The 18,462-nt window shown below is 46.5% G+C and overlaps 2 protein-coding genes across 7 annotated transcripts in view; one reads left to right on the forward strand and one right to left on the reverse strand.

Moving 5' to 3' along the window:
* LYRM9 (LYR motif containing 9) overlaps nt 1–15,072 on the reverse strand; it is a 30,888-nt gene extending 15,816 nt beyond the window's left edge. For 3 of the 4 annotated variants that reach the window (XR_014226983.1, XM_082294386.1, XM_082294385.1), the window contains exon 1: nt 14,528–15,072. Coding sequence is in view for 2 of the 4 variants with exons in the window: in XM_082294386.1 (XP_082150512.1) it covers nt 14,528–14,638 (111 nt within the window). In the remaining 2 variants the exon portion in view is untranslated. Of the gene's footprint in view, nt 1–4,536; nt 4,612–14,527 lie in introns of those variants that run through there. The other variant, XM_082294387.1, reaches the window with a different exon arrangement.
* Nucleotides 15,073–15,766: 694 nt separating this feature from the next.
* The window catches only part of NLK (nemo like kinase), a 37,781-nt gene continuing 35,085 nt past the window's right edge, over nt 15,767–18,462 (forward strand). For 2 of the 3 annotated variants that reach the window (XM_082294407.1, XM_082294409.1), the window contains exons 1-2: nt 15,767–15,805; nt 16,172–17,194. In XM_082294407.1, the coding sequence (XP_082150533.1) occupies nt 16,737–17,194 (458 nt within the window). In that variant the 5' untranslated portion in view covers nt 15,767–15,805; nt 16,172–16,736. The remainder of the gene's footprint in view (nt 15,806–16,171; nt 17,195–18,462) is intronic. The other variant, XM_082294408.1, reaches the window with a different exon arrangement.

The following is an 18,462-nucleotide window of genomic DNA, read 5'->3' on the forward strand; positions in this document are numbered from 1 at the left end:
TGCTAATAATTAACTCAATTATGCTGAATTAATTTGATATAATTATCAGTGATGAAGCAGAGACAGCAACACAGAGAAACTTTGAGAGACAGGAAGAACAGAAGTCTTAACAATACAAAATACCCTATAAATAGTACCTTTTTTTTTCCAAACTGAGTCAAAGACACAAAATGAGTTCATTACAGTCATCTGGCTTCACTCAACCCTCCAAATTGCCCCCATACCCAGACAAATAGCTGTGAAATCCAGCAAGTGCACTAGAATTACAGCAGGCCCTGACAAATTTGACACAGCACTCAGCACAGGTGTCTGTCCCCATCCAATTATCTAAACAATGCAGATTTAATAATATATTTAAGAGATACACAATGCTTCTCCTTTAACTGGAGATGTTAATTAAGAACACTTTCCTGTTGTACTGTTATCAGTTGGGTGGTTTTTTTGAGGAACAATCTGGAGTATGCTGCTTATGGAGTCTTTTCATTTGATCTGCAGTTTTTATCTAGTATTTTCAGACTTATTCAGTTCAAAACAAACAAACCCCAGATATAAAAACCAAACATCTATCTTCTTCCTTCCCCATTTAGTATTTCTGTGCTTTGCCTTGAAAAAGTATTACAGAAATGCCTTCCTTGCTACGAAAATATGCACATTTTACTGAGGGTTTTTTAATACTTAGGTATTTAAAAAGAAAAAAAAAAAAGTCAGTGGAGGCAAAAATTAAATGTGGTTAAGTCTTGGGAAGTGGATTAAATGACAATGAAATCTAAGGAATTCTATGCACATTTATGAGGAAGCAGCACCAGAATGTCTCAGGACTCTGCCCTGCTGCCTCACCCTGGAGGAAGCACCCCTGGCCTGTTACAGGGTTAGACAATGCCTTAAGCACCCAGACCCCACCGAGGGCAGAGTGCCCAACACCCCAGCCAGGACACAGCCCCAAGGCTGCCCGTGCTCCTGGAGGGTGTCCCTGTCCCACGTGAGCCCAGCACAGAGCCCCACATGCTGCAGGTGGGGCTGGGAAGCCCCAGGTCAATCTTTCTTTGCCCTCTTCCCCTCCAGCTGCACTGTGTGCGTGGGTTTAGCACTGCGGTGGTATTTGCCTGTTGTAAGGAATTTAACAACTGACAGCATCGCTGTATTTAATGTTTTACAGTCCATCCAGGACCAATGACATCCAGCCATGGAGACCCTGCTTCAGCCTGAAATGCTGCTTGACTTACGCCTGTCACAATGCTGTAAATACACAAGTTTCTAAGCTTCTACTGCATTTTTATTATCCTTGGTGACAAGAATAAAAATATTACCTCTATCATCACCAATTGCTTCTGAGGAGAGATTCCAAGTGCTTAGATGTAAGAAATGAATAGTATTTTTCCAATTTGCTAAGTAGGTGCTGCTCACACGCCCCCAGATCACTTCCTCCCCGAGTTCTGCTGGTTCTCAAACACAGCTGATCTTTCAGAACTCAGTTTAATTGCCACCAGGCTCTGATCAGACTCATCAGTTCAAAGCAAGCTCCATTACATCCATAATTTATGCATTTCATTTCAACAGATCATTTTGTGCCCAACATGGAAGGGGCAAAAAGTGTTTCGCATGGGGAAGCTGCTAATGTTTTCTGAAGAACAAGTTTTAACAAATATTATTTCTGTAGAGACACTACATTTTAAAGTGGTTTGACGGATTGTTCAAAGTCTCCTACATTTATCCGGACAGCTACTCAGATTTTGTCTATGCCTATTTCCCACAATCTCTTCAGTTTAGAGAGCTGAGTTATTGCTGCACAGGGAGACATCCTCAGGGAAAGGGCAGGCACAGGCTGGACCAAAGCACAGCTCCCACCTCCTTCAGCCAGCACAGAGGAACGAGGTGTGGGCTAACATACCCCAAATGCACCCCACACCCGCCTGACAACACAAGGGTGTCTGCATAAATGAGGAGTTCAGCAGCCCCTCCCTGCCACCACCCCGCCGCCCCCCGAACTCCCTCTGCCCACCCCCGGCCCTGCTCTGCTGTCACAGCCTTGATTTTCCCTTTCATGGATTTTTGCTTGAAAAAGCATCACTGCCTCGATTGTCTATTTTCAGCCTATATTTAAGAAAACCCTTTGGTTCCATTTGTAGCCACATCCTGTCTCAGCCTCCCCCTCTTTTTGTTCCTAAATATAAGGCTGATGCAATTTGATGTGACATGACAAAATAGCACATTTGCATTGGCAGAAACTTTCTCTCAGCAGCAGTAATTAAAGGGAGTAGATGAGACATTGCTGAAATTGGTGTTTATTTAGCCTGGAAATAAAACGCTTCAAGATGTCTTGAGAGGGATGTTCAAGTGTGTCACGACCATGATACTCATCAATGAGTGCCGCCTTCTAGGCCTCCTTTCTGACAAAGAAACGGTCACTCAAACAATGTCATTGACTTAAAGAGAGTTAAAAAAGAAATCAGAGTTCTGTAGACCATATTCCTAACCAGTGAAAATTCTTTAATGTGTTTCTTGGGATTATAAATAGGATCAGGACACTTGTGGTTACACATGAGACAAGGTCAGTCAATATCTAACTTTAGAGCACAGGCTCTCTTAAATTGAGAAGAAAACCAAGATCTCATTGACCACAGTGAGAATTAGGTGCTTAAATATCAGAATTTTTGATCTGACATGCAACAGCAGAGGACAGGTACTCACCTTCACCTACAACACAGATTTTTATTAATTGTCAAAGACAGAAATCCAGAAACAACAGCCTGGATCCTGAAAGTTCAAGAGGATTCAAAATAGAGATTAAAACTCATCTACAAAACTCATGAAATAATTTACTGTGCCCAGTTTTGCTGAACAGATGCACTGCAAATACCTGACAGGATCAGGTAATGTCAGCTTCCTGTACTCTATTCCATTGTTGATGACAGCAGTAAAAGGCAGTGGTGGAAGAAGAGCAATATTTAGAAGTTGGGGTTTTTTTCTTGATATTTAGAAGGTAAATTTAGTTTACTTAATCCATGTGAAGAATTCAGGGAAAGGTCTGGTGGCTGTTCCATAAGCCACAGGATTTAGCAGACATAATATAATTTCAAGTGAAACTTCCTGCTTAGAAGCATCTTCCCTCTCCTTGTGCACACAAGGCTATTCTTTAAAACCCATCTGTGATCAGCTCCAAACCGGCAGCCCACGTTTTGAGCAGGCTCATTTCCATCCTAACACAGATGGCACCAAGAACAGGGCAGGCCAGAAAAAAATCAGTTTGCATATTATGCTTCAGTTTTTATGGGTCAGATTACCATTCAAAGCCATCAAAATGGCAACCCATATGTGATGTGTCTGCCATCGGAACTGAAGTGATACACCATCAAAATCTTATTGGGACTGGTTACACAACGTTTCATTAACCATTGACTAACCTCTGATATTTAAAAGTAAAGACATTTTCCTTCCCAAAAATTTTTTTACTTTGGCAGATCAATAAAATCGCTTTGAAGAGTCAAACCAGAAAAGACATTATGCCATCTTCATCCCTGAACAACTGCATCGGCACAGCTCCCTTGGCAGAAGGGAGCTCAGCTTCTATGCCAAATATTCGCTTCCTCAGTGAGCCAGGTGCAGATGTTGGCTATGTCATCTGTTCCAACTTCTTTGTTCTACAAGCCAGAAAATTGTTCCCACAGCTTTGGGGGGAAAATGGGGATATGAAGAGCTCTTTGCATGCTTTCATTGGTGGAAGAATATCAGCTGTTTTGAAGACTCTCACAGAAATAAGAAATGTGTCATTACCCCCACTTGCAACAATTAACCAGCAGAGAGCCATGTCCTATGGATCCTGAAGGGATGCTGCAGCAAGGTCAAAGCCATGGCATTCTGTTCCAGCCTCCTACACACCCTCTGCCTTCCTGCAGTGCCAGCCAAGTCCCTGTTCTAGGGGGGCATTATCCCAGATGTTCCAGAAGCTCTGCTGCCACAGGGACAGGCTTTGAAGTGGGCAAGCCTCTTCTGGGAGAAGTCTATTGAATAGTAAAAGGTATTTTAAATGTCCTGCTATGTTATCATGGCACCTGGAACTCAAACAACTGCCATGCTAACTGACAGCCAGGGCCACCATGCTGTGTCACAGCCAATGGGAACATTCTTCATTCACAAGTTTTTTCAGCCCTCTAACCTCTCTAGATGATATTTTGGTCAATGCTGATACTTCAGGTGTTTATTCTCAACCGGATACAATACACACAGCAACAGCAGATTCCCTCCACCATGCCAAGACTCCTGATCTAGTTGTAGTATGAAAATACTGTTTCTTTGGAATCCTGACAGCAATTTGGGTTCTACTACTGGATTCATCAGCATGGCTGGAACGGAGACAGGGTGATCCTGAAGGTAAAAGGCTGTTCAGAAATATTGCCTGCAAACATGTACGGTCACATGCCAGTTCTGCCCCAACTGAATTTCTACCATTTCTTTGTGATTTGGCATTTTCACTTGTTTCCCTGTGTGAGGTAAATAGGCTACTAAAGAATTCCATAAAACAACAAAAAATTCACTTACAGCATCCAGAGTGGAGGAGCTTTAATTATCTTCACAGATTAGGCTTGTCCAAGCCCAAAAGTAAGCGAGACACCTGCAGAGAAGAATCAGTTTTCATCATCTGTTTCTCCTCAACTTGCTACTTGAAGTGCCAATAATAAAGAAGTGCCAAGAAGCCCATCCATAGCTCAATTTATCCCTATGAAAGCTTTCGGACCAGTTACATCAGACATGAACGCATGGCTTTGACATGAACAGGCTTTCAGTCATCTACTCTGAAAGACTTTAATAAATACACACTACAAAAAGATTAAGTAGAGAGACATTTTGACTGAAGAGAACTGACCCTTCAGTATTTGCTGGCAAAAATTGCTGGAGGTAAGAAAGCATGCACCTCCTTTACAGAGCCACAGTTTCCCGCACTCAGAACTCTGTACAATGACATAATAATTACTTTACAGTATTCTGTATACCAAAAACTGCTTTGGACCCAGGCAACAGGAGACTGCACACAAGAAACTGTTTTTTCTCACATACCCGACTGTACAGTGAGTAAAGAAAATCAACTCACTCTCTAAAGCCAACACTCATTTGTTTATTTAGAACCTAAGTTTGTTGAAGTCAAGCAAACGGATTGCTCTGACTACCCAAAGACATCTGGATCAGGTTTTATCTCAGATCCCGTCACAGAGACTTTCAAAAACTACTTGAAACAAAAGTCCTGGAAGATAACAATGACAGAGACTCTGAACTGATCCGTTTTGCCTCCCTTTGAAAGACACGAATCTTTGAAAAATCTAAGGCAAAGCTCTCAAGCACATTTACAAACACAGGGATCACAGGTAACTGTTGCCACAGATGAAATTTTTTCCCCCCAAGTATTAATAGTAGCACAACTTGGTGACATGTAATGATTAACAACAGCTTGGCATGTTCAAGTTTTGGTACCTAATGTCGGCATTTGTATTTGCCCTCTGAAGGCCATATCAAGATGCACACAGGCAGACTTACTGTAATAGGTGATGTGAAACAAGAACCCAGAAGAACAGATTCAACTTTAAAAGCTTATCCTGAGTCCACTGACACTTTCTAGCTCTGGTACAAGAACTAAATATCAAAAGCTGCCTTATTTTCATCCATCACCTTAATTTTCCTTTCTGAGAGCAGAGGACCTCTGATAAGTACCTTGGCAGAGTCCTGCAGACAACACCTCTCATTAGCATTGTTAATTAGCACTTAGCAGATAACACCTGCAGTTAGCTATCCCACCAGGACGTTCACCATGGCCTTTCAGAAGTGCAGTCCTCTGTTAACTCACAGCCAATGTAATACCCAGAGAGCAACACAATTAACATCTCCTTAGGCTGATACTCAAACCAGCAGTTACTTCTATAATTCCCTTAGCAGAGCACCAGGCACCTGGGCTCAGAGAGCTTTCCAAATCTACTCCAAATACACCCAGCTGAGCTTTGGGAACGCCATAAAATACTATCATTTACTCTGTTTCATTGCTTAGTGATAAACAGTGCTTAAAGTCTAACTTGAATTTCCACTTTGGAAGTAGAAGAGTCTTTTAAAGAAAAGTTCATGTCAAACTTGATGTTCCTTTGTGCTGCCAAAGTGTATAAAGAGCACTGATGTAAATGTGAATTACACTCCTGACACGGTTACCAACTAGTATAAGTTAGTGAAAGCCAATAATCTCCAACTAGCTGCCCTATTTTTATCTACTAAAAGCCCAGTGCCTTCTTGTGATCCTACAGTGCAAAGCTGACCTGCACTCAATCCCTTCTGTGCATCAGATTGGTGGCAAGTTTTCTGCATGTTTGCACGCCACCACCAAACAGCTGCAGCCTGGAACAATGTTTGCATGGTATGGTTGATTTTAGTATATAACCTTTAAAAACAAATAATAAAATCCTAATGTGTCCCTAAAACATGTTTGAGAAAAACTAGCTTACTTTCCATGCACAGACATAACTTCCAAGCAAAACTTGGAGCCCATTCCTGTCTATGATGGAGCAACAATATTGCTGTTCAATTTCTTATTTATCCTATATCATACATACTTGCCATATCCAAAAGGAATACAAAAACGCTATCTGTAAAGTCTTTACACTTTAATAAAGTGATTGGTAATAATTTACTACAGGTAAACAGGCATAAATCTGCTGTTCTAACACGCCAAAACTTATTTATCAGTTTGTCTTTATGGAAATTTGTTTCAGTGGGCAAAGATCAGAGCCACACACAAATTATTTTTCAGAGGGCTGCCAGTGTTTGTCTGTGGAATGATGAATCCCATTTATTGCAATATATCCCTGTCTCTGTATGCCACAACTCTGCTTCCCACTGGTGTAAGAACAGGACCAGGAGCAGAATCAACTGCCCTGCTCTCACCTTTCTTCCCCAGCACAAACTGGTCAGCTTTTACCAGGAGAAACACTTCCATAACAGTCTGACCACGCTTCTCCCTCATTTGTTTGCAATGAAAGAGTTAATATCTGTGACCCAAATATGGAGACCCATTTTAAACTTGCTGAAAATTGCTTTTTAATCCTAGCTCTCGAGGATTTCCTTTGAAACCATCTGCCATGCACGCTGGGTACTCTTTCCCTGTATATATGCAGGATTACTATAATATGGATTTTTTTGTGTAACTTAATACATTTCAGCATATTAAAAAATTAGTTGAAATTTCCATTCTTTTCTGATTTCAACTGCCATAAAAATGACTGTAGAAGTCAAAACCACCGACAAGTTCACGGCAAAGCCAGCACCCATATTTATGTTATTTACTGCAGTATTTACCTTGCAATTCGAATATTTAGTCAGTCTGACACTGGCTGGGGTTAAGGAAGTTATGAGTTACTAATATAACGTATGCACATGCTTCACACCCAGCTAAAGAATTTTGCTGGATAGGAAAGGATTTAATCATGTGCTTTACCATGCTTAAATTTCCCATGCTTACTTTCAAGACGGGAAGATACAACATGATAATAATTAGAGATCAGAAAATATTTCCCAATATTCTTTCAAATCTATTGCCCAGCTTTTTCTATTTTCTTGCTATGAACCTTTATGCAATTATATTTTTATAGTACAAATACTGAAGAGAAAGAAAAATGTCACACTTGTAAATAAACTGAATTTTAAGACTGGCACATGCAACCACATGTGTTTTAGCAAATATCCAAAACTTAAACCAAAGAAAGTATATTGCTTACTATCACAATAATCACAGCCAGAGGGATTGAAATAGCAAACATTCAGCAAGCTAGATTTAGAATCAATTTATTGGATCAGCCTATAAAGAAAAAAAAAAAATCTAAAGCCCAGCACAATTATCAAGCATCTTCAGAGTGAAATACTTTTTAAAAAATGTGATTTGCCCGCAAATATTCTGAGAACAGAAAATATGGACAATTATTTGCATAGGTTTAATCACTTAATGTGACACTGATATTTCAGGAAACAGACAGGCTACAGGCTGTGAACTTCTTTGTTCCACATAAACACACCTCTGTGCCTGGGCTTCCTGAGCAGCTCTGAGTCCTCGCTCACATGATTAATTTCACAGCCAGTCACCCAAGATCTAATACAAGTGAGCAGCAATGCAGAATCCCCCTCCAAACCAAAGGGAGGATCCCACTCCCTTTGATGCCTTTTCCCTGGAAAGGAGCTGTGTTAGATGTGATTAATATACAGGATAGATCTACACATGCAGATGTTGGGAGAAAGTAGAGAGGAAAAAACAAGCAAATCATTTTTTTTCAGCAGTAACAGATGTTGAAACATCATCCTGCAGACATGTTACTTTTAATACAATACTGCTCATAAAAAGGGGGGGAGGACAGAATCAATGCCCAATTACCCAGTTTTTTCAGGGTTTCCATTTTAATGAGCTTCCTGGATGATTCTGTCCTTTCAATTTTCCTCCTCTAATAATCCTATCAAATTAGTTTTGTCTAAAACATCAGCAAAAAGAAAATCATCTGTCTAAAAAAAAATCCTAAAACTGCTGGTAGCATGTTCTTAAAAATGACACATTATACATCGTTTACTTCTGTATAAATGCAGAGCAATTCCCAAGATCCTATAGCACTGCTGGGATTAGACTTGAGCGACTGAAAACAGCTTCATGTCCCAACACATCTGTAAATGGCAAATGGATAGAAACTGACTAACAGTGCAATGGCATTTGCAGATAGATCAGTGCTGAAAAAACAACCAAATGCAGAATAAATAGATTAAAGCCACCTTTCTCTGGCTAAGGGAGAGATTAGGTGAAGCCTGGCCTGCATTCCAGCTGCAGACTAACCTGCTTTCCTGCTAGGCTGCATCTTCCGCTCACGTTATCAAACAGTGCCAGTGCCTTCCCACCTGACACCTGGCCAGCCATGTGAGGAGCTGGTGACACCAGGGGTGGCAGCAGGGCCACTGCTGCGGCCACAGAGCACACAGAGCTCACATCCCCCCAATCTGCCAGGCAGCACAAGCCCAAAACAGCCCTGCACACCCTCTGCAGTGAAGCAGTGCCCGACCTCACAGGCAAGGACAGAGTGAGCATGAGCAAGAGCTCCAGTGATGGCACCCATGGCCTCTAAACAAAAAAAAGTAAAGACAAACCCCCAACAGCCATAAATGTTTACAGAGCAGCTTTCTTACAACTCACTGGTGCCCCAATACCACAGGAATTAGTGGTGCGGAACTAATTGATACAAATCTCCTGAGGGGAGAGTTGCTGCTGGTTATCTCGAGATGAGAAATTTAGTCCAGAAGGATAAATTGAACAGACAGCTGAAAAGCTTTAGTTCTCCTGGTAGGAAAGGAACTGATCTGGTAAAGAAAGCCCTTAAAGAGATACTATCATGTCAAAAAAACAGGACTAGGAAAAGCATTACTAGTCTTAAAACAACTGAGAGACCTCTGAAAACTCAGTGTTTATATCAGTACAGCTAATTATTTCCACCTTCCCACAAAAGATGAAAAACTGAAGATGTCAAAATTTTAACATTTCTCCTAGTTAAATTTATGTTATGAATGTAATTATGAAACTGCTATAAAAAGCCCTGTTCTTCAATTAGTGATTTCGTTTTTGCATCTAGTATTTTTATCTATCAATTCACCTTCCACCAAGTTGAAAAAAAATACAAGTATTAAGATATTCACAGGCATGTAAAAGACTCTATTCACAATTCTGGCAAAGTGTTGTATCAGACTTTTCTGGATTAATTTTACTGCCCAATCCCTCAATTCCATTTGTTACAATAGTTTTTTTGATAAACAAAATAACCAACAGTTCCTGTGTGCATGTCATAAGTCCAGCCTGCATTTTTTGCTCCAAAGTGCATGTATGCAAGATTTACTTTCTTCAAAAACTGATCTCAAGGACAGGATTACGAAGCAACAACACAACGAATTCACAAAAGGCACCTGCATCCGCGGAGCACTGGCTCATTGGCACAGCTCGTGGAATTGTGGGACTCCAGGACATGAGCCCCGCACGGTACTCAGGGACAATGGGATGCCACAGCCCAGCAGCTCACGCCGTCCCTGCTGCTGGGCCCAATGCTCTCCTGAGGCTGTCAGGAATCAAACACCCCAAACTAGCTGAGGGTGGAAAAATCTCAGCAAGAGCTCCAAACTAACCAAATTCTCCATGTACAACCAATGCCTGTTGTCTGTCTTACCACAGAGACGGAGCTCCTGTCATGTGAACCAGTGACTCCTAAGTTATACGTAAGTGAAGATTTCCAAACCTGTTATCCTATGTTAACCTATGGACAATGGGTTCGAATCAAGGCAGGACCTGAACTGCATGATGTGAACTCGCAGAGTTAAGCCTATCCAGGCTGTGGCACACCCCGCCAGCTGAGAAGCTCTGCTCTCCACAAAGGCCACGGCCACCCTGATCCTTAGACAGGGTAATTCAGAGCACCTCTACTCAACTTGTGGCTTGGCATTACTTTTAGCTACCAGTTTACTCCAGAACCAGTGGATCATGGAGAACAAGGTTACTCAACACGTGACATATTTAAACAAGCAGCAAGCAGTGATGCAACTCTTGGAAAAAACATAAATTTACCATCACACAGAGATTAAAATCATGCAGTGCTTTTTGCCTGGAGAGGAGGAAAAGGAAACAGCCTGCTTCTCTCCCCTTTCCAAAACCCATCATTTAGGGATGCTGCTCGCACAAGGACAAGTGCCTTGTGGTGATGCTTTCAATTCTCCACCTTCTAGGGAAGATAACACACTGCGGAGCTATTTTAAGAACATCTCATTCACAAAGGTCTCCAATTCAGTCATCAGAGACAGAGATGATTTTCTTGCTGCTTCAACATCTTTACTGGCATGACATTTGCTTCAGAGGGAATTCATTTGCTGTTCCAGCATCAGAATGGAGCAAGAGCAGCTGCCAGGAGAGGGATAAAAGGAAACACTGTCGACAAAGAGCAGCAGGGTCATTTCTGATGCAAAGAAATATAGAACAGAGAGAACCACAGAACTGACACTTTCTCCAGAAAGCAGCAGGGGATAAAGATGTACCCTCTGCCTCCTGCAACTGGTGTTTAGCGGGAAGGAGGAAAACGAGACAGAAAGGACAAAACAATCAGGCTTAAGTTTGTAAACGACTAATTATTACAAACCAACTGTAAGCATCTGAGCATTTCCACTTAAAGCCAAGCTCATGCTTAAGTGTTGCAGTCAGCAAAGAACTCAGTATGTCCTTCAGAACTCTCAAAAGAAAACACTTCTGGCTAGAAAGCTCTGCAGAGCAGGAGCTCAGTGTTTTGGAGGTGACATCTTTGGGATGATTTCAAGCTGCAGTGCTAATCCTGACCATCACATCTGTATACACAGCACACTGGACAGACTTGGGCCAGGGCTGTCATCCCACCACAAAAAACTGCACTGCAAGAGCCAGAGGGGGCTGATGGGCCAGGGAAGCAACACAAGTGCCTGGAGAGTCCGATGTTCAACCTCAGGGAGAAGCACAATCTTGGATGACAGCACCTGTCACTCACACCAGTTGTCCCCATCCCAGGCCCATCAGTGCTGCCCTGCTACAGGAAGCATGGTTCCATTATTTAACTGCTGTCCAAGGCAGTGTCACGTTCCCACAATGCTGCTCAAAAAAGCCAACCTGCCTGTTGGCCTGACTGACAATCTCACCATTGGTCACCTGCTTGGTTGGATCACTAGATTCTTTCCCCTCTCTCTTATTAAAACATCGCCCTGAGCAGGGCAGGGATTTGTCCCTCATTCCACAAGACAAGCAGATCCTGCCCTCTTCCTAGATGAAGGAATATTGCCATCCTTGCAAACGTTAAGACAGAAACCTTTACACATAACCAAAGCTAAACCAAAATATTCTCTCCCCTGCTCCTCACTGCATTTTATTAATGGAGTAATTTATTCTTTTCCAGTTTCACAGAGAAAAGGTTTTAAAGACAAAACTCTGGAAAATTATTCTTTGCAAAGAAAAGGGCTAACATACCCAAACAGAAAATTTAATATTTTGTGTATATGTTTATTCTGTTGCACATTAGCGTCACAGTTTATTTGGAGCATGGTATTTATCTGACTAACGAAACCTGCTCAGATTCACAGGCATTAGCACCATGTTTCTGATACCTTAAGGGATTCAGCATCAGGATTTATGAATTAAATATTTCCAGGGCGTTACAGAACACTGAGGACTGTATCTGCAGAGTGTTATATCAGGGTATGTGTGGGCTTGTCAAACACCCACATGATAAATTATCAATAGTGCAGCTCAGAGCACCCCTTTTGTGGATCAGAGACAAATCTCTGCATTTTATTATGCTTTGTTCCACTTAATGTTATTTTCTTTTGCATTAAAGCTTCACAAAAACCCTACATGCCTAAATGCTGAAGGACATTCATACACAACACGCAATCAAAAGACTTACTCTAATATTTTGAGTCCTGTTTTCACAGCTAGCCCACATGGGACAAGAAAAAAAAGCTGACAAATTATGTCTGGAACTGGACCATTACATTTTATACCTTTTAAGATGATACAATCTTTTGTGGAGAATGTTAAGGTTAAAACACTGCTGAGGAGCATCAAGGAAACAGGACTAGCTGATTACAAATTGTCTTCCATCCCTTGCCCATACGCAGAGCGCTGTCAAAGAGATTATATCCCTGCAAAGCAAGTGTCAAATCCGAGGGAAAAATAAATCTCTCAAGAGTCAGAAAAAACTAAACTTGAAACTGTGGATTTTCAGAAATGAACAAGTGTGAACCCTGTGTTTCTGATTCACAGTACTGACTTCTAGATGCAGTTTTTACATGAGTTTAGCACAGACAACCCCAGTTATTCCAGCATTCACTTCCAGACAGCAGACTTGTACTGCATTACAGCACTCTGACTGTGAGTGCAGTGCTAAGACACAGATGCATGTCCCCATGGATAACTATCACCAGCAAGGGATCAGAATTTATCTGCCATGTTTCAGCAGCAGCAGTCACCAGTTGTATCTCCAGGCCTCAGTGAGGATGACAAATGAGCTGCCCTCAAACTGGGCTTTGGCAGGACCCCATGCAGTGTCTCTGCCTGCCCAGTTCCAATTGCCATTGCTGGATTTTGCCAACTCACTCATCAAGCAGCTCAGGCTCACTGAACTACTCACACAACACTCTTGCTGCAAGTTCCATGACCCAGCTCAGGGATGAACCCCCTCAGCAGCCTTATGCCTCTTCAGGGGCTGGAGATAACGAGGAAGTGTTGACCTAGACCAGTACACCAGTAATTCATTGTGCTCCACACGGGAGAGATTCATGTAACTCACAGGGAACACTTTCAAGTAACAGACCTCTACTGAGGAAACAAAGGGTCTATTAGGTGAGCACTTTGCAAGTTTAATGTTTTCCTTACTACCCTTTTGTTTTTTTCTTACACATATTCCTTACGAATCAACTGGATCTTGTCCTCCTTAACTTTCACAGCATGAAGAGCCTAAAAAGCAGTTGAACCAGGAGCTCTTAAGTTTCACAGTGTGACAGAGGCCAGGGACACCAGTTGAAAGTGTTTATGAACCCAGTGTGGAAGGAAGATACACTCAATAGGGTGGGTCACCCAACGCTGGCACCTGACAGAACTCCATATGGGCACCAAGATAAGCACATCCCTCATCAGGCTTCACCTCACTGAGCGGGGCTGCTGCAGCTTCAAAGCCTCTGTTTTTAAAATGGTGACATGACAGCAAAACTCTGATGTAATTCCAGACTGGACTATTAGTAACCGTATTTCCAAATGCAACAGGGAGAGCTTTAACAAAGGGACCCATCTTGAGTCCTGCAAGACTTTTCTTGCTTACATTCTCAAAGAGCAGGCAAAAATGACCCAAACCCCGTTGTTATAAACTATACCAAAAGTATCAAACCCATTCTTGCCAAGATTTTGCACTGATGTTTCAGGAATCACAGCAGGCTGTCACGTTTATACTCTCTCTTCCCCCTGCTGAAGAGGAGTCTGACAATGTCCGGTTTTCAGAGACAAAGAGAAAGGACAGATGACAGGACTGCACCTTCAGGGATTTGCTGGTAACACCTCAGCACTGCAGCTGTCACAGCTCTGCTGGGCTCCTTCCCTGCCCAGACAGGAGCCAGGGGCAGCGAAGGAGAGGCTGTCAGCTCCCCCCCAGCACAGCAGGAGCAGATCCCCTGCTCACCCAGTTCTGTTACCTGAAGGAACCTCTTTATCACCATCACAGGTAATTTAACTCTACCACCATGGGAAAGGCTCCAGAAACCTGAAAGAGTTTTTCTGAGGTAAAACTATTAATCAGATATGATTGATATGCACATGAGAAAATGGAAAAGTGCTAAAACTGTTAAGTTTTTACCTATTCCTGTGTTTTAGGGAACATTGATGGCTTACCCAAAGACACTGCAGTCCCCAAGCATGCAGATTCATGGCGTGAGGGAACTAAAACAACAACCAAAGAGTATTTCGGTCCTGGTTAACACGTACCTCGCACTGAGCCCCCTGAGCGCGTTCTGAGCACGCTGCAGGGAGCCTCGAAGAGACTGCCTCGGGCAATGGGCCACGGTCGTGCTGCTGGGAGCATCTGAACCCTCTCATTAGCGGTTTATTTCCCTTTCCTGCCAAGGGGAGCTCACGTGCGGCGTGACACGGTGCCACCACCTGCTGCCACAGCCCGCGGGCCCCGCTGCCAGCCCCGCGCTTCGCCGCTCTCCGGTTCTTAGAGAATCGAAAAACAGGCCCCAAAACCCCACAGACTCCCACGCCCTTGGCCGGCAGCCCCCGTCGGCTCCCTGTGCTGCGGGACCGGTCCCGGCGGGACGGACCGGGGTCAGCCCGCAGCCACCGAGACCCGAGGGCACCGTGACCCGGGCGAGAGGAGAGCGGGCACGGAGGGAGCCGCCGGCGGGCACCGGGACCGGGCAGTGGGAGGGCACAAGGACACGGGCACAGGGACCGGGAGCACCGGGACCCGGCGCGACCCTCAGCCCGCCCTCACCGCGGCTCGCGCTCCGCTTCCCGCCGCCCCCTCAGCGCCCACAGCGACCCCGCGCGCGCCGCGTCCTCACCTCACCCCGCCCCGGGTCGCTATTGGCCCCGTCCGCCGCCCGTCAGCAGCTCCCCTCCGCCCATTGGCCGCTTGCCGCCGGTGGGCGGGCGCACCGGCCAGTTCCGCATCCGTCACGCGGCGCCGCGCTCCGTGATTTGTGGCGCGGGGGCTCCTTCACCGCCCACCGGCTGCGACCAGCGGCGAGGAGCGCTGTCGGTGACGCCGCCGCCCCGCCTCCCAGCGCCATTGGCCCAGTAACCCCTTTTCGGGCTTTCGTTTCCCTTCATTGGCTAATTGGATTGGATGGGCGGCCGCGATTGGGAGAAAAGCGGGCCCTGGGGGCGGGACTTGGCTCAGGAGCAGCGTCCATTGGCCAGCGGCCCCATAGGAGCGGTAGGAAGGTGAGGGAGGCGGGGCCGCCCGGGGTGAGGGTTGTGTGAGGTGAGGGAATCTCGCGGGGTCTCGGCGGCTCCGGGCGCGGCGGCGAGCGGTGATTGGCCGCCGGGGTCACGGGGGCGGGGCCGTGCCGGAGGGGGGGCTCCGCACGGCCGCGCGCGGTGGGAGGGGCGCGCCGGGCGCCGCGCGGTGATTGGTCGGGGGCGGCTCTCGCGCAGCCCAGCGGGCCGGGCGCGATTGGCTGCGGGCGGCGTCGGGCGCGCGCCCCGCAGGGGGGGGGGAGCGCGTGCCCGCGTCGCGGCGCGGGGCGGCGGGACCAGGTGAGAGCGGGGCCGGGGCCGGGCGGGGCGGGGACCCGGGGCCGCCCCCAGACCCTCCCGCCGCCCGCACCGCGGGCCCCCTGCCCTCCACCCCCGGCCCGACCCCCCCGGCCCGGCCGGCCCCGCCCCGCCGCGGGTCGCGCTGTCAGGGGCCGTCGCGTCCTGCCCCGCGTCCCCTCCCCGGCCCCGCGCCGCCCCGTCATTCATTTGCCACTTTCCCCCCTCCTTCGCCCTCGCGGGATCCCTGTCCTGCCCCGGCCCTTCCCTTCCTCTTTCTGTTTTTATCTTCTATCCCCCCTCGCCCCCCTCTCCTCACCCTGCGCCCCCCCCCCCTTCACTTTCTCTGGGTCCTTGTGTGTGTTTCAGGCCTTCAAGGAAAAGTTGCAAACTCCCGAGTTGTTGCTGCTGTGAGGGAGCAGGTGCCTGGAAGGAGGGAGCAGGTGTCTGGAAGGAGGGAGCGATGTAGGAGGTGCCCGGGCTCAGGGAGGTTCGGGGGACACATGGAGAGGGTGTGGGAATGGCAGGGCTAGGCTGGCCAGCCCTCGCGGGGTGTTCAGGGCAGAGGCTCCGAGCCCTCCCTCCGGAGGGAAGGGGGATTGATCACGGTGTTTAATTTTTATAACAAGAAAAACAACAAAAAAACCAAAAGTGAAGGAAAAAACCCACCCCAGCCCCACCCCAGCTGCCCAAGGATGGAGTTGGAGTAGCCAAGCCCGGCTGGATGCTGGGGAAGGGGTTGGCGCCCGCACACATGAAGAGACTCCCCGAGTTGTTTGGCTTCGCGAGGAGATAAGGCCAGTGGAGCTCCATGTTTTTAAAGGTGGGCTGTGTATGATGAAACCCAACTTCTTTTAAAGTGTAGCAGATTTAATTTTTATGGCCAAATGACAGCTTGACCCAGTTGTTATCCAATCAAAGGGCATTTTTTTGAATGTCTCTTTGTGGCACAACAGCCAACGCAAAAATGATGGCGGCTTACAATGGCGGTACGTCTGCGGCAGCAGCAGGTCACCACCACCACCATCACCACCACCTTCCTCACCTCCCTCCTCCTCACCTCCATCACCACCACCACGCTCAGCACCACCTGCACGCCGGCTCGGCCGCCGCGGTGCACCCCGTGCAGCAGCATGCCTCCTCGGCCGCCGCGGCCGCCGCAGCCGCGGCCGCCGCCGCCGCGATGTTGAACCCAGGGCAGCAGCAGCCGTACTTCCCATCCCCGGCCCCGGGCCAGGCCCCCGGACCGGCTGCAGCAGCCCCAGCTCAGGTACAGGCTGCAGCAGCTGCTGCAGTCAAAGCGCACCATCATCAGCACTCACAACATCCACAGCAGCAACTGGACATTGAGCCGGACAGACCCATCGGATACGGAGCCTTTGGTGTTGTCTGGTGAGTAGAGACAAAAATGAACCAATTTCTCCTTGTCATTCTTTACCTGATCATAACTCATCCTTGTTTTTGTCATTGGAATCAGAATACAAGAGAGCTGCTTACTATGAGTTTTTTTGCTGGTTCTTCTCTGTTCTTAGAAAGTTGCTTCGCTTGTTTGCGTTGGCAGAACAAGGCTCCCAGTGGCGAGGAGCCACCTCTGACTAAGAGCCCACCCCGCCGTTCTTTTCTGAGACAATGCAGCTTGTTTATGCCCTTTCTGTACCTTTAATTAGAGTGTGCATCTGTGCAGCTAAGCTATGCTTCCTAAAATTTCAGGTTAACAAATGAGCATTAGAATATTCATTTTCACCTGGCTTAAGAGTCAGAAATTAAAAGCGTATGAAAATGTCTTCCTTGTGCAGTCACCTGTCAAGATCTTTGTCTTGCGGCGGTTTGACCCGCGGTGGTGCTGTGTGCTGCTTAAAACAGCACAGCTGAACTTTGCTCCCCTCTCAAAAATGGAAATGGGATTTCCTGCCTCACTGTAGCGCTGCCTCCGGCCCTTTTATCCCCCAGCCGCATTTCAGAGGAGTCTGTCAGCAGAGTGGAATCTCTTCTAATGCATTTTGTGACTACCTTAGAGCCATGTATGTAATTACTGCCCTTCAGGAGCACTGACACAAAACTGGCAGCAGTTTATATATATATGTATATACATATATATATTTGTGTGTAAATGTTTGTCAGTGTGCCCTATTCTCAGCTGTGCCTGGGAAGCACGAAGGCTGGCAGGGGGTGTTGTGGAGAGCAGGCGTGTTGCAGTGCACTTCCTGCAGCACGAATGCAAAGTTTGCAGCGTGCAGCTGTGTGTGGTGTCTCAGCCCTCTGCAGCGTTCCCAGCCGAGCCTCTGGGGTGCCCCGGAGTTCTGCTTTGGGCACTGGCTGAGCTGCAGCTTCACTGAGAGCAGTGACCGGGTCACAATCTGTGCCAGCGTACGGAGGCAGAGGGCTCAGCAGGGCAGGCCTCAGGAGGGCAAAACCCCTTCTCCCTGCAGCCCAGCCCGTCAAGCTGGCCACGTATTACCAGCCCAGTGTTGGTACCAAAATGGTGCTTTCTGAGAAGGCTGAGGCATCTGCAAGAGCGAGGTGCAGGTCAGTGTTGTGGTTGCTCTTGTGTGCCTTCCCTCAGAGCTGGGGAGTTAATTTAAATGCTGAGTTCTCCCAGTCGGAGGGGAGCTGTTGTGCAGTCGGCACTGCTGTGCTCTGGCTGTGGTACAGCATTAAAA

The sequence above is a fragment of the Coloeus monedula genome (assembly GCF_965178545.1).
Source record: "Coloeus monedula genome assembly, chromosome: 20".
In the NCBI taxonomy this organism is placed as follows: Eukaryota; Metazoa; Chordata; class Aves; order Passeriformes; family Corvidae; genus Coloeus; species Coloeus monedula.